Source organism: Engystomops pustulosus, chromosome 9 (genome assembly GCF_040894005.1).
Source record: "Engystomops pustulosus chromosome 9, aEngPut4.maternal, whole genome shotgun sequence".
Classification (NCBI taxonomy): Eukaryota; Metazoa; Chordata; class Amphibia; order Anura; family Leptodactylidae; genus Engystomops; species Engystomops pustulosus.
This window is the reverse complement of record NC_092419.1, coordinates 55,498,436-55,514,373: the sequence shown is the minus strand read 5'-3', so window position 1 is coordinate 55,514,373 and position 15,938 is coordinate 55,498,436. Positions and strand designations below refer to the sequence as shown.

The window sequence follows — 15,938 nt, the reverse complement described above, 5'->3', positions numbered from 1 at the left end:
GAAAAATATTTTGTTAGTATTGTTAAACATGTTTTTATGTCTGGATCTTCATTGTTAGCTCAAGGACAGAGTTCAGTCTATAAATAATATAAGCGTCCTCTGCCATTTATTATTATTTTTGTATCATTTTGTCTATACGGTAGTAGAGAGATCTGCAGAGAAATCCACAACTAATCTGCCTCTGATATCTATGGATCCACTTTTTCCACAATTTTTCACAATTTCACATAAAAGAGGGAATTCTGGAATGAAAATTTCACACCCTACCTGAGGGGGTAAAATCTGGTGACCAAGTCCCTTTACAAGGCTAATTGAGCTTTAAAGAACATTTACGGCGAGTTTTACTGATGGTCAGCATGTCCTACCAAAAAGTTCTTGAGCAACAATGTTCCTAAGGACTTCTTTTATTATAAGAGGGGATTCACATTGGTGTATATTTTCACATCAGTGAATTTTTGCAGAACCCATTTTGGTTTATGGACGCAGGTTGGTTTGCCCTTCCTGGTTTCAATGATTTTCCACTGATGCCTTACTGACCCATTCTTTTCCATGGGCTTTTTCACACTTCAGTTTTTTCACTGATCAGTTTAGAACCTCTTCTTTTTGAATCCGTATTAGAACGGGAGGAGTGAATAAATGAAAACACTCTGGTGACAAGCTGTAGCTCCCCAGACTAATTAGCATCATTTTATGTGGAATTTCTTGGTAAATGCACATAATCAAGATAGTCTGCATCAAAATCCAAAATAAAATCTTCTTCACGTCATTATTGCTGTAATCTGGAAGGTGCACATTTACCCTTAAAATGTTAATAATGACATACAATCAGTAAAATGATGGATGTTCATTTACTAGACCCCCTCTCTTCTGAAGACATTCAGATGAGGTTTAGACTTTGCATATATGTTCCTGGCACACGGCACTTTATCAGGAATCATTGCTTCAGACGGTAGGAAATTGCAGGTCTCGCAGGTTTGCAGTAAACTGCGACGTGATAGGTTACTGTTCCCTTTGAGACTTCCATTTAAAGGTCCTTGGGATAATGTCAGTTTATTTCCAAAGACTGAGGTCCTTAGACTGGAAATGAAATGTCTGCAGTTTCCTTGTCATTGTCTCGTGGATTCCTGACAGGCAACATCTACTTTACATGCATTTTTATAGCTTGCCCCTTTCACCTTTTTATTGATTCTGTGCTGGATTCCATGATCACATATAACAAACTAAAGGGGCTTTGAACAATCCCTAATTTATCACCATGTCTTATGCCATGCAACCGACCATGCTGTTTATTTTGCCAAATATGTTACAGTGACTGTGTGATGAGATGCCATATACTTTATTACTTAATGAAACCGTTCCTGGTAATAGTGACTCGGCACACATTTTGATCATGTCTGTCTATTCATATGTGGAAATGACCACCAGTGGATTAAAGGACACCTGTCATCAGGTCTCTGTAACTAATTAGGTCACCACTACCTGATGGAGCAGTTCACACGGATCCTAGTCAATTCATACATTTATCATTTTAAAATCATCTTGTCCAGAGGTCGCATTAACGCCTCACCACGCGTCTATGACGCATGGTGAGGCACGATTACCCCCCAAAATTATCGCCATGCGTAAAATTACGCTTGGTGATTATCCGCTTGGTGATATATTTGCAGGATCGCGATTTGCGATCATAATGAAGATTGCAGCTGCGCACCGCTCAGCAGTCCGCACAAGACCAATAACAAAGCTGCTTTCCTGCTGCTGATAAGCAGCGTGTATGGGGCTTTGTTATTGGCTGCCCACCCGCCACTAAAAGTGGTTTTTGGAACAAAGCTGCAATGTACAGAATTGATCATCAGGAAGCTTTAAGTTTATTTTTCATCCGTTCCCCAGAGATTTGTTCAGATTGGGATCTTAAGAATGTAGAATCTGAATAAACCCAAAGTTGCCTGTATAATATTGGCACAAGCATCACACTACCTGACAAACTACATCCTGGAGCCTTCTCAGAATATTTAAATGTTGTACAAGAAAATGACATGTGTAAAACCAGGCTACAATCTTTAATTGGCCGTGGACTACTTCTGATGCTCACATTCCCATTGCAGTTAATATAAGACATGGGCAGAGTCTATTGCAATGCTGCAAGTTATGATGTTCTGTATATTCCTATATTCATTTCACCACATAAAACTCATTGGTTCTTAAACACAACTATTTTAACCTCTTGGCGCTCAGCGTCTGATATATCGGACGCGTGCTGATGGATCTGAGCCAAACCGGCATCGGGACATATGGGGTGCCAGCTATAACTAATAGCCGGCACCCTAGTGTAACGTCCGCACAGTGGACTCTGATCGCTGGTGTTTAACCCGTTAATTGCCGCAGTCGGCGTGACCGCAGCATTTAACCTGCCTTTGTGGGTCTTTCCCCCACGATCGTCTTCCCCCCCCCCCCCTCACGTTGTCATGGCAGCCCTGGGGTCCGATCAGGACTCCAGAGCTGCCTGTTGGCACTGCCTGAAAGATGGCGTCTGTGACCACATCTTAAAGGCACAGTGTCAGCCTATTCATGTGAATAGGCTGACACTGCTAATACCCTGCAATACATCAGTATTACAGGGTATTATCATGAACAAGCAATCACATGATTTATTGTTCATGTCCGATGGTGGAAACAGTAAAAAAATTAAAAAAAAAATTTATCAATAAAAAAGAAAGTAATAAACCAATAAAAATGCCCTTAAGCCCCATAACCTATAAAAGATATATAACACGAAGTAAAAGTCTAAATCATAACACAGACCCCACATACATAGTATCACCGCGCCCATAACAACCCATAGAATAAAAATAAATGAACCCGCACAAGGAACGCTGTTAAAATGCAATAAAAAGTGATAAACAAAACACATGTACTCCAGAATGGTACTGGTGCAAAATCATCAACCAGCTCCATAGCCAAAAAAGTAAAAATGTTATGCCACTTGGAAGACAATGTAAAAATTATAGATTTTTCCCCACTTTAGGTTTTATTTGGCAAAGTAAAATGTAAGAAAAAATATTCAAGTCTGGTCCCCGTAATCATATCGACTGATAGAATAAAGATAACAATAAAAAATCCAGTACAGAATTGATGCTTTCCTACTCCTGACCTCAAAAAAAATTCCTAAATTTTCAACAATAGGGGATACCAACCCCAAAATGGTAACACTGGAAAAAGCATCTCATCCCGCAAAGAAAATGACATCACAAGGCTCCAATAACAAAAAATAAATGAAATAAATTAAGCAGTGTCAGTCCTGGCCCACTCTGTAGGGGTTTGGGTAATCAACCCACTCTGTGGGTGGCTCTGGGACCTGCTTTGGCCCTGTCCCGCTCTGTAAGGGTTTCAGCGGCCCCAGATATTACTATAATTGTCTCCAGTAGCTACAAAAACAGGGGCTGTAACAATTTTCTTCTATAAATAGACTTCTATAATAATAATCATATATCATAATTCCGTAGCGCTTTACATATCATAGGGGATATTTACAAATAAAATATAATTATATCGAACAATAGTCTATTAACACTATATAAAACTTGGAGTTGTATATTTGTATTACTGAAAATTTCGTACTCCTCCTCGGCTGAAATTACTCCTCAAAAATGGTGAGAGGAGTACTATTACCCTTCTGGAAAAATGTTAGTGCGACCTCTGATCTTGTCTTTATTATGTAATTGAGGCTGGTCACATGGAGAGAGAAAGTAATGTCACCCCTCTCCTCCCCGCCCCTCCTCTGTAGTATGGCAGTATATGATAGGATCAATCAGACAACCTAGGGTTAAAGTAACCTAAGGGGTCTGAAAAATAGTCAAAAAAAAAGTTTTTTAAAAAATATTAAAAAAAACCTTAAAAATTCAAATCGCCCCCTTTCCCTTGAACTGATAAAAATATTAATAAACACTAAAAATCATAAACACATAAGGTATCGCCCCGTCTGAAAATGCCCAATAATAACGGTTTTTCAATGCGTTCAACCCCATAACAGAAAATAGCAACCAAAGTCGAAAATGGCACTTTATTTGTCATCTCGAAAATTATAACAAATTCAATAAAAAGTGATCAAAAGGGCATACAGTCCTAAAAATGATAGCGTTGAAAACTTCATCAAAAGTCGCAAAAAATGACACCACATCTCTATACAATGAAGTATGAAAAGTCATTAGCGCCAGAAGATGGCAAAAACAAAAATTTGTACAGGAGGTTTAAAACCTATACAAATTTGGTATCCCTGTATTTGTACCGACCCAAAGAATAAAGTAAACATGTCATTTGGGCGCTCAATGAAAACTGTAAAATCCAAGTCCACCAGGAAACGGCGCAAATGTGTTTTTTCACCATTTCTCACTGCATTTTGATTTTTTTTTCCTGCTTCCCAGTACACGGAATGGAATATTAAATACAATCACTGTGAAGTGCAAGTTGTTACACAGAAAACAAGCCATCACAGAGCTCTTTACTTGTAAAAATAAACACTTATAGATTTTTGAAGGTGAGAAGTGAAAAATAGAAATGATGGTTAAGTGGTTAAAGTAGACCTGTCACCAAAATGTTTCCACCCTGGCTAACAATGCCTGCTGATAAAGGGTTACAAGTCCTCCCCATATCACCTCAAATTATCTGCCAGTTGGGCACTGAACCTTAATTACAGTTGGTTTTTCTGATATGCAAATTCGTTTTTCTGACTGACAGCTCTGTGTCTCTTCAAATCACTGCCCTGCCTTCTTGTACTTAGGAACCGTCTGCTAATATTCAACTATAGACAGATGGGAAATATTGTGCCAATTTTTTTACACAGTGCCCTGTGTTACATTTATGACATGACCAGTGACATCATCTCAGGTCCTACAGACTTCTAATAACAGCAAACTATACACAATGTATGTGATTACATGAAATCTCAGCAGCCTCCATGGAGGATGGAGAGGAGTAGAAGTCCATGGAGGTTGAAGTGACTTCATGTGGTCAGATATATGCATGGCGTATATTACTTTTTGTATATTACTAAGAAGCTGAGATGATGTTACTCTGGTCAGATGACATGAACTGTGGCCAGTAAGGAGGCATAAGGCATGGGTAGTATTAGATGGGAGGGGCCGGCCGAGCAGGACACGCCCCCCTCTGATGCCAGGAAATATAAGATATAAGGTGATTTCTCTGGATGTAAGCAAAACAATTTGTAGCTAAATGAAGGGTGTCTGTCAGCTAATAGAGGTCTATAGGAACCTGCCACTGTATGTGTATGTGCAAATGTGGTGACAGGTTCCCTTTAATTGTTATCTTCAATTCAGTCTTTTCAGTTGAACCTGATCTTGAGTAGATGCCTTTTTCTGAGTCCCAATTTCCTTGTTTGACAGAATGACAGGTCAAGCATATATCCCTTCACTCCAGTATTCTCTCTTAGTTATTTTTGGAAGTCCTACACTCAGTAAATAGCCTTAGCCCTTCCCTATAAAAAGTTCCCTGTCCCTAGCTGGAGCCGGTCTCCAGCTCTGTACAATTTCCAGATTGCTTATTTTTTTGCCATCTTCTTCTGTGGACATAACATTGTAGCCATATCTGTTCCCTTTCTTATGATAACCTTCCACCCAATAATTACTGGGTTTGAGGAATAATCCCTGGGGGCAGGAGTGGTTTTAACATCCATTGCGGTGCAAGTTGTACTGAAAATGGTATTGATTTGGCCTTTGTCATTGTGCAGAGCTAAAACACGATCCACATTGTGTTGTATGAGGAGTGAGATTATGCAGCTGCCTGGGGCACCACAATGTTGGCCGCTTCTTTCCAGACACACATGAAATATTAATCTGTTGTCTTAACACCACTTGGAAATGATATCACCTTGTATGACCACTCGAGTACAGAAGATGGGATGCAGCCTCCATTACTAGCAGGCTAGGAAAGTGCTAGGGTGGACAATAAAATGCTGGCGTCATCACTATGCCTGTAAAGTTCACACTCCCCCCTTCTGAATATGACTGGAATATACTTATATTTTGCTTGGTGGAGCACTGTCCCCAGGTTTTTCTTCGATTACACCTTAACAACCCATCACAGAATAGTACAGCATGGCGTCATTACAGGAGTATGGAGAGGACACGCAGGCTGAGCCCTCTGCATACATGGCACGTGTTCGCTGCATTATGCAGCATAGACTTGCAGCTAACGCTAAGTTCACACAACCGATCAAAACTCTGTTCCTTACATATGTTTAAAAAAAAAAGTAAAGAACAGAGGTTTAACGTATGAATTAAAATTTCATTGCCATCAATGTAACTTAAATGTCATCTGTTATGGTCTGTTAGGCAGGTATCTCTTATGCAGGCGTTTTTTTGGTGGCAAAAAATAACGGTGCCAACAGTACTTTTTCTCATTTAAAAAAAAAAATGCATGTATAAGGGATGTCTGACTAATTGATCTTAATGGATGACATAAAACTTACATTGATGTCAAGGAGATTTTTAATTGATATGTTAAACCTGTATTTTATAATTTTTTTTTAAACAGAGGTAAAGAACAGAAGTTTGAATGGTAGTGTGAACTTAGCCTAAGAAACTGACCATCGCTGGCACCGATCGCAGGTGCTAATCATTTAAGTGCTGCGTCAAATGCGATCCTGGCAAGTGGGTGCTGGTGCTACCATGTCGTAGGGCAGCCCTGATCCGCTGTTATGACATCAAGGACTATTATCGAGGATCGGCTTCATATTAATGGAGCAGAACGGTCATGCACAGCTGTCTGCTCCATTACCCTGATGGAGCGATGAGGGGTCTGGCGGAGGTACGTGGACCGCTCCTTTTTCCTCGTTTTCTGTGGGGGTCTCATCACAATCAACAAATTAGGCCTGTTAGGTATTTTTCAGACCCCCCTAGGGTACTTTAACCCTAAGATGTCTAATTGATCCTACCATATACTGCCATACTACTGAAGTGTAAAATCCCTATATACTGACATGCAGTAGTATGGCAGTATATGGTAGGATCAATCAGACATCTTAGGGTTACACACTATTACAGTGTGCAATCGCCTTGGGTCTGTGGTCCCACGCGCAGCCAGCTTTTTAATGCCTCTGCCGACGATCGACAGGTTAACACTCGCAATCGGTGCTAGCACCGTTCACAGGTGTCACCCATGGCCGACAATGGATATGCCTCAGCCCGTGAGCCCTCTCTCATTCGTCAGTAAGGGGTTAAGCACAGAAAACGTGGACTGTAACGATTTTCTTGTGCAAGTAGACATCTATTAACATATACACCTAGGATTAATATATTTTTATTAATTAACATTTCATACTCCTCCTCATATTATGCATGTGGATTGTTAGCCCCCAGGTGCATAACCTTAGATTTATCCACATTCTACCTCCTTTTGCCAAGTGGATGACCAAGCACTCCGTTTGTCTTTTTATATTTATAAAATACTGTAGTAGATCTCCTGTGTGAATTCTGTACAGGAAAATGATATGAATCCTTTATTCTTTATTGAGGTCTTTTCCAGCTCTGGTCTAGTCCCCGGTCACATGACTGACAAACAGACTCAATAGGAAAGTAAAGCTGAAAATCATACACTGAAGCTGCTTGAGAAGGCAGAATCCAGCATATATAATGGTCAGAAATAGTGTAACCCCTTGTGTACTGACACTATGCTATGTTTGGTTAAAGGTGATATATACTTTAATTCAGAAGATCTAAAAAGATTATGACTATTTTTTTGTTTTGGAATACATTTACCTTGGAATAATATTGTAACCAAATAAACTGTTAATGGCCATTGTAATGGCAATGTTCTGTACAGCTTTCAGTCCCTGGGATGGATGCAGTTAAATCCTGCTGTCACTTTGGTAAAGTGCATGTCACTTTTAGAAAGCAAGAGAGCTCTCTAATGATTAGTTCCCGTTGTCTATGCTGCGGCTTGTCACTGTGGCGTGTCACACAATATATAGGTGATGCTCCTCACTATGCAGTAATAATAGCACAGACAGCATTTGCCAGTAGAGGGTCAGCACCTGCTTACATTGCCACGCTTCAGCGCAATAAACGCCAACACGTGACAGCTCCCTTATAAATGTACCACATAGAGGATACATGGTAAATATGTGCATGTAAATATACGTTCACACAACACTGGGTAGACTACGACTATAGAGTTTGCGATTTTGCAAAAATTGTGGCAGTGATTTGTGGAGTGGGATTCCTGGAAAGAAGAATGCAGCCATGTTTTTGTAGTGTCTAATTGTAAATGAGAAGTAAAGTTGAGCTTGTTGCAGGACCTGTCAGCAGAGGGAGTCATGCACCATGTCCAGGCAGCTTCTGCTTGTCTCTGTGAACCTAGAAGGAAGGACTCCCTCCTAGGAATAGGGAGCGTCGCTTACGCATGATAGATAATTCTAACAGAATGATCATGCTAAAACAACCCTCTTAGACATTTACAAGTGCTGACTCATGATTACATACTTACTTTTTGAGGTTATCGACTAATATTAGTTTCCAGAGTAGAACTGAAAGACTGCATGTTGAACTGAAAGACATACAAGAGTTAAGAAAGTTAAATGAAGAATAAGAAAAACCTATTTGAAAATAATATATTGGAATATAACATCTGCACTAATATCTGTCATGTGCATCATGCGGATGTTTCCTATCCCTATAGAGGTGGAAGGGCTGCCTATATGTCTGCACTCTAAGGCTGCGGTCACACTTGGCGTTTGCATTGCGTTTTGTAAACACGATACAACAGCTGAGTAGTCCTTAGTATAGGTAACAAATTATCACGGCTATGAAACTCCAACTCCCTCAAGTGACATCACTTCCTTATCCATGTGAAATCACATACATTGGTCAAATTGGCCTTTTTAGCTCGGTTCCATTCAAGTAAATGGTGCTAAGCTGCAGTACCATGTATAACCACTTTACAATAGACGGTGCTGTGCTTGGTAGATCATGAAGATGCTCAATGCGGTGGTTTGATCACATAGCTGATTGTGATCTGTGGTGAATATCATAAATGTAAAGGATCTGGGTTGTTTTTTTGGTTGATGTTTTGTTTAGATTCTTATTACAAAACAGAATAACAAAGTGTGAACAGGCCCATTGATTATTACACGTTGTGAATCTGGCCTAGGGCTAGGTTATTTAGAAGGCTCTGTGTTGCTTCATAATATAATGCAATTTCTTTATGCTTGCTCAGAATTTAAAGATCCCATTAAAGGGCAGGACTCTTCAGCTGGTGGCGGAGATTAACTCATGAATTGTATTTTAAGCTATTAATTACATGAGATCTAATTACCTCAAAATCATCCAAATCCCGTGAAGACCCGGTCCCCCACTGCTATTCCACACTATATTGCATGACTGTACCGCACATGTAAAACGACCCTCAAAATTGAATGTATTTCGTAGCACTTGAGAATGTGCAGCTAATCTAGAATTATCTGGATTTCAGCGACGTTCCTCGCATCTCCAGAATTATCCGTCTGTCCTATATAAATCCCATAGCCACGTCAATTGAAATGCATGTGAGCATTTTTTATTGTTTTGCCTTGAGCATGACTTTGTATGGCATTACTCCTGCGTCCACAAACCATTTAATCTAAACGGTAAAGCGCACAGTTTTGCTCACACATTTCTGCCTCTTTCAGCCTAATCCGCCGCTCGCCATATTAATGAATTTCAAATCAAGGCAAATTTTGCTGATGAGAATAAATCCTCACTTGATTATGAATGAAATGGAATAGTACTTGGCCTTATATATATTCATGTTTTACCCTCAGGGAATCCACGGCGCTGAAATCCTGGATGTCGGCTTTAGATCTTATTAAAATGTGTGCAGGATACTTAGGAATATTCCTGTTGAAAGACTGTTATCTGCAGAATGTGTGAAGGGGGACAATTGATATCACTGGCTAAAAGGATATTCTCCTTTTTTCCTATATGACGCCTTATATACATGTGGAGCGGGGCTGTTGTGCAGCTGACACTGCTGGATATTTGTTTCTATGTAATTGATTTTTATTTTCCGCTGTTGTGTGTCTTCATCCTGCATCATTTTTTTTTTTGATTGCTCAAGAATCTTTTGATTTAATCGGGAAGGGGGACATATCACCATCTGGGCTGGCTTGCTCTCTATTTGCAACTTTTCAGGTGCAAGAGATTGAAGTGCCCCCTTCAGATGCAACTTTTCAGGCGCACTGTGCTGTGCATTACACCTACAAGTCACACAGCAGGTGCATGTCACTGCCTTTTACCTGAGGTTGCAAAAAGCAAGATAGAATAAAAAATATGGCCCCCTCCCCAAATTGTGTTTTTAGAGACTCTGCTGCATCCCATACAGTGGTAGACACCAGATCTTCTGCCGATTGTAGAGGTATATACTGCACAATTGACAAGTGACATCTTGTAACACAGTCATTCACATTTCTAATCTTTGTCAATAAACAAAGACCACCACCATGACTTCTTCCAAGCTGCATCTCTGTAACTTCTTTGGCTCCTCCCCTTTTCACATATTGTTGTACCTACTATGTAACGTTTAGTTATTTGTGTTACTCATCTTTTTCATCTTAACCATTTTTTTTATTGTATTGTGGTAAGACCACCATGATCACTTCTTTCAACTCCATCATCATTTACAGACTTCTACAGGCTTATTTGGATCCTCACCTTTCCACTAACCAACCGTTCTTTTCTTTGCCTACACAGACTTATTGCTCATTGCTTTACCTACTATGTGACATGTGCCTCTCGAATACAGGCGGTCACCTACTTAAGGACACCCAACTTAAATACGAGCCCTAGTTAAAGGCAGACCCCTCTGCCCACTATGACCTCTGGTGAAGCTCTCTGGATGATTTAATATAGTCCTAGATTGCAATAATCAGCTGTAAGGTGTCTATAATGAACATTTATTGATAATCATGGGTCCAATTACAGCAAAGAATTTGGAAACTATGACTGGGGCAAATAAAAATTTGTCTGGATCTACAATTATAAAGTATACAGTTTCGATTTGCATACAAATTCAACTTAAGAACAAACATATGGAACCTGTAACTGCCTGTACTGTTCTTTAAAAAATTATAATTTCTACCTGAAAATAAAGCACCACACAGACCGTATCCCAAAAATGAGGGTTAAATAGATGTAAATAATAATGATGATGCCTCCCTGAGTGCGGTAGAACAAGTGGTTGATCGCAACCTCCTTCATCCAAAAAGTTACTGCCCAGAGCAGGAAGCATAGCGCAATGACTTCATCATAGGTAGGAGAGGAGTAGATGTTTTTCTACTGAATAGTTGCTTACCTAATATAATTTTTTTTAGTAAATATTTCAATTCCTTGTCCTCAGGCTCCTAATGTTTCTATTTTTCCACAGGGTATGAATATTGTGGTTCCCTTCATGTTTAAGTATGCAGTAGACAATCTGAATGAAATATCTGGAAATGTGCTGAACCTGGCAAATGCACCCAATACCGTGGCTACAATGGCGACCGCGGTCTTGATAGGTTGTAAGTATGAATAAGATTTATATATATATTGTGATTTGGCTATATGACTATCGTACATTTCTTGGTTTTTCACTTTTCATGATCTGTGCTTGTTACACAGTAGAGTTGATATACTAAGCCCAATTCACAGTCTAACATGTTTAGGTCTGTCTCCGTGAATACACAATAAATTAATGCATTGGTCACAGCCTCCCCTCACTAATGAAATGCCCAGCCGCCTCCCCTCACTAATGAAATGCCCAGCAGCCTCCCCTCACTAATGAAATGCCCAGCAGCCTCCCCTCTCTAATGAAATGCCCAGCATCCTCCCCTCACTAATGAAATGCCCAGCAGCCTCCCCTCCTTCCATAACAGCCTCCCCTCACTAATGAAATGCCCAGCAGCCTCCCCTCACTAATGAAATGACCAGCAGAAAAATATATATACATCCCGAATTTTCAGTGCAATACAATATTTTCAAGAAAAGGCATTGTCCGAATTCAAAATGTTTAGGGAGCGATCACAATGGGCATTAAAATTGTATTTAGAAACGCAATGTAAACGCCTTGTGGCGGGGCACAGCCTAATTGCGTATGTGTTTCGATTGAAACGCATGTGACTTGTAACAAGCAACCACGGTTTTGTATGTTTTGCAAGGGGGGCTTTAGTTTTTTAATGACCAGTTTATCATATGTATTGTTAAGGTTGTCCTGGCAAAGTTAATAAACAATATATAATTTATTTTGTGGCATACATTTTTTTTTAATTCAATTTAATTGTATTATTTATATGCTTTTTATAGGGGGAGGAAATGCTTTGAAATATATCCATATCTATGTGTAGATACATCAAAATATACAAGTTTATTAAAGGGAACCTGTCACCATACTAACCCCCCAAGCCCATTAACAGCACATTCTTCTTTAATATGAATGAGATAAGTACGGTGGAGCAGCACAGCGGTATAAGGGTTTAAAACCCATGTTTAGGTTCAAGCATCAGCGATCCAAATAAATTGCAAGTCAGACAGCACTCTAGAAGTAAAAGATGTGTTTATTCACCCACAGTTAAAGTGTAACATTTCACCCCTCAATTAAGCTATTTTCAAAAGGCTAACCGGGAGGGAAGCATCTACATGGGACAGTATGTTAGGAGGCTGAGGGACAATAGGAATTAATTTACATGGGATAATGTTGGAAGGATTTAAAGTGCCTTCTATGTAGCACTGCATACTGGGCAGGTGAATTATTTTATTTTTATTATTTTTGGTTGGTGGATTTAGAGGAGTATGGAAATTGAAAAAAACATGTCTGCCTCCTTCCATAAACTGGTAATACATGGTATTACAGTTCCACTACATTAAGTTTTGAACAGCACAAACTGTAGCCAGTAAGAAAGTAACCATGCCAAGGCCAAGCAAATGCTTTTAAATGGAGGAGAGATGTTTTTTTACATGGTGGGGACTGGATCATGATGTTCATGAATGGCAATCTGCGCTATGTGCAGTTTGGCCGTGTAATGTCAGATTTATGAAATGTGGGGCCGTTCGCCGTGAGTCTGGCGCTCCCTGCATGTGTGCACTTTTAACATAGGGTGTGCGACACTTCTGTTGGACTTTGAATGATGTCTAACTGCTGTGGTGGGGAAAATATTTGAGGGGTTTATTAGAGATGCTATCCTGGAGTATCTCACTGTGCACAACCTTATAACCCAGCGTCAGCATGGGTTTATGAGAGATTGGTCCTGTCAGACTAATCTGATTGGTTTCTACGAGGAGGTAAGTTCAAGACTGGATCTGGGGGACGCTGTGGATGTTGTATATCTGGACTTTTCAAAGGCATTTGACACCGTGCCACATAAAAGGTTGGTATATAAAATGAGACTGCTGGGAATAGGAGAAAATCTGTGTATCTGGGTAAATAATTGGCTTAGTGATAGAAAACAGAGGGTGGTCATTAATGGCACATTCTCAGATTGGGTTGATGTTACCAGTGGAGTGCCACAGGGGTCAGTATTGGGGCCACTTCTTTTTAATATTTTTATCAATGACCTTGTAGTGGGTTTACACAGTCAAGTTTCAATATTTGCAGATGATACTAAGCTGTGTAAAGTAATAAATACTGAGGTCGATAGTTTAGCATTACAGAGGGATTTGTGGAAGCTTGAGGGATGGGCAGAGAAATGGTTGATGAGGTTTAATGTAGATAAATGTAAAGTTATGCACTTGGGCCATGGAAACAAAAAGTATAATTATGTTCTAAACGGTCAATTACTTAGTAAAACTGAAGCTGAAAAGGACTTGGGCGTATTGGTGGATGGTAAACTTAATTTTAGTGACCAGAGCCAGGCGGCTGCTGCTAAAGCAAATAAAATAATGGGATGTATCAAGAGAGGAATAGATTCTCATGATAAAGACATAGTTCTGCCCTTATACAAATCCCTGGTCAGACCACACATGGAATATTGTGTACAGTTTTGGGCACCAGTGTATAAAAAGGATATAGTAGAGCTGGAACGGGTGCAGAGGAGAGCAACCAGGATTATTAGGGGAATGGGGGGACTAGAATACAATGACAGATTACAAAATTTGGGATTATTCAGTTTAGAAAAAAGACGACTGAGGGGAGACCTCATTACAATGTACAAATACCTGAACGGACAGTACAAGGATCTCTCCAAAGATCTTTTTATACCTCGGCCTGTGACCAGGACAAGGGGGCATCCTCTACGCGATTTTACCATCACCATAGACAAAGGTTCTTTACTGTAAGAGCAGTGAGACTATGGAACTCTCTGCCGCAGGAGGTTGTTATGGCCGACTCTATGTACATGTTCAAGAGAGGCCTGGATGACTTTCTGGAGAGAAAAAATATCACGGCTTATGGGGATAAAACATTTATTTAATTCTTGAAGGTTGGACTTGATGGACTTGCGTCTCCTTCCAGCCTTATATATACTATGAATGTGGCGCCCGGTCTGACTTTGCACTGGAAAGCCCCTTTCAGTGACAAAATTTTTCTGCGACATACAGTGGTGGCCAAAAGTATTGGCAACCCTGCAATTCTGTCAGATAATACTTCAATGGAAAAAACACAAAAAGAATTGTCAAAAAGCCAAACATAAAAAAGGGTGTGGACAAAAGTATTAACACTGTTTGAAAAATCTTGTGATGCTTCTCTAATTCTTCATGCTTCACCTATAACTCACCTGTGGCACCTAACAGGTGGTGGCAATAACTAAATAACACTTGCAGCCAGTTAAAATGGATTAAAGTTGACTCAACCTCTGCCCTGTGTCCTTGTGTGTACCACATGGAGCATGGAGAAAAGAAAATAGACCAAAGAACTGTTGAGAATCAAAATTGCGAGGAAGCATAATCAATCTCAAGGCTACAAGTCCATCTTCAAAGACCTGAATGTTCCTGTGGCTACCGTGCACAGTGTCGTCCAGAAGTATAAAGCCCATGCCACTGTTGCACCTCCCTAGATGTGGAGGGAAAAGAAAAATTGACGAGAGATTTCAACGCAAGATTGTGCAGATGGTGGATAACGAACCTCAAATAACATCCAAACAAGTTCTAGCTGCCCTGCAATCCGAGTGTATAACAATGTCAACCAGTACTACCCTTCTGCATCTGAATGAAAACGAACTGTATGGCAGAATACCCAGGAAGACCCAACTTCTATCACAGAAACATAATATAAAAAACAGGCTGGAGTTTGCCAAAACTTACCTGAGAAAGCCTAAAACGTTTTGGGAGAATGTTCTCTAGTCAGAGCTTTTTGGGAAAAGGAGTTTACAGGGAAAAAAAGAGGCCTTCAAAGAAAAGAACATGGTCAAACATGGCAGAGGTTCCCTGATGTTTTGGGGTTGCTTTGCTGCCTCTGGTACTGGACTGCTTGACCGTGTGCATGGCATTATGAAGTCTGAAGACTACCAACAAATATCGCAGCATAATGTAGGGCCCAGTGTGAGAAAGCTGGGTCTCCCTCAGAGGTCATGGGTCTTCCAGCAGGACAAGGACCCAAAACACACTTCAAAAAGCACTAGAAAACAGAGATTAGCACTGGAGATTTCTAAAGTGTCCAGCACCAGAGTCCAGACCTGAATCCCATAGAACACCTGTGGAAAGATCTCACAATGGCAGTTTGGAGAAGACAATCTTCAAATCTCAGGGACTTGGAGCAGTTTGCCAAAGAAGAATGGTATAAAATTCAGGCAGAGCACTGTAAGAAACTCATTGTTGGTACCGGAAGCGGTTGTTCGCAGTTATTTAGTCCAAAGGTTGTGCTACCACAGTGGTTCTCAACCTTTCTAATGCTGTGACCCCGCAATACAGTTCCTCATGCTGTGGTGACCCCAAACCATGCAACTCGCAGTAAAAACACAGTAAAATTTCGGCTCCGATGGCTTTAGG

The 15,938-nt window shown here is 40.2% G+C and overlaps 1 protein-coding gene across 3 annotated transcripts in view; it reads left to right on the top strand.

Annotated features, from left to right (window-relative positions):
- The window catches only part of ABCB7 (ATP binding cassette subfamily B member 7), a 118,746-nt gene that overhangs the window by 27,237 nt on the left and 75,571 nt on the right, over window positions 1-15,938 (top strand). For all 3 annotated transcript variants that reach the window (XM_072123780.1, XM_072123779.1, XM_072123781.1), the window contains one exon: window positions 11,410-11,542. In XM_072123780.1, coding sequence (XP_071979881.1) covers window positions 11,410-11,542 — 133 coding nt within the window. The remainder of the gene's footprint in view (window positions 1-11,409; window positions 11,543-15,938) is intronic.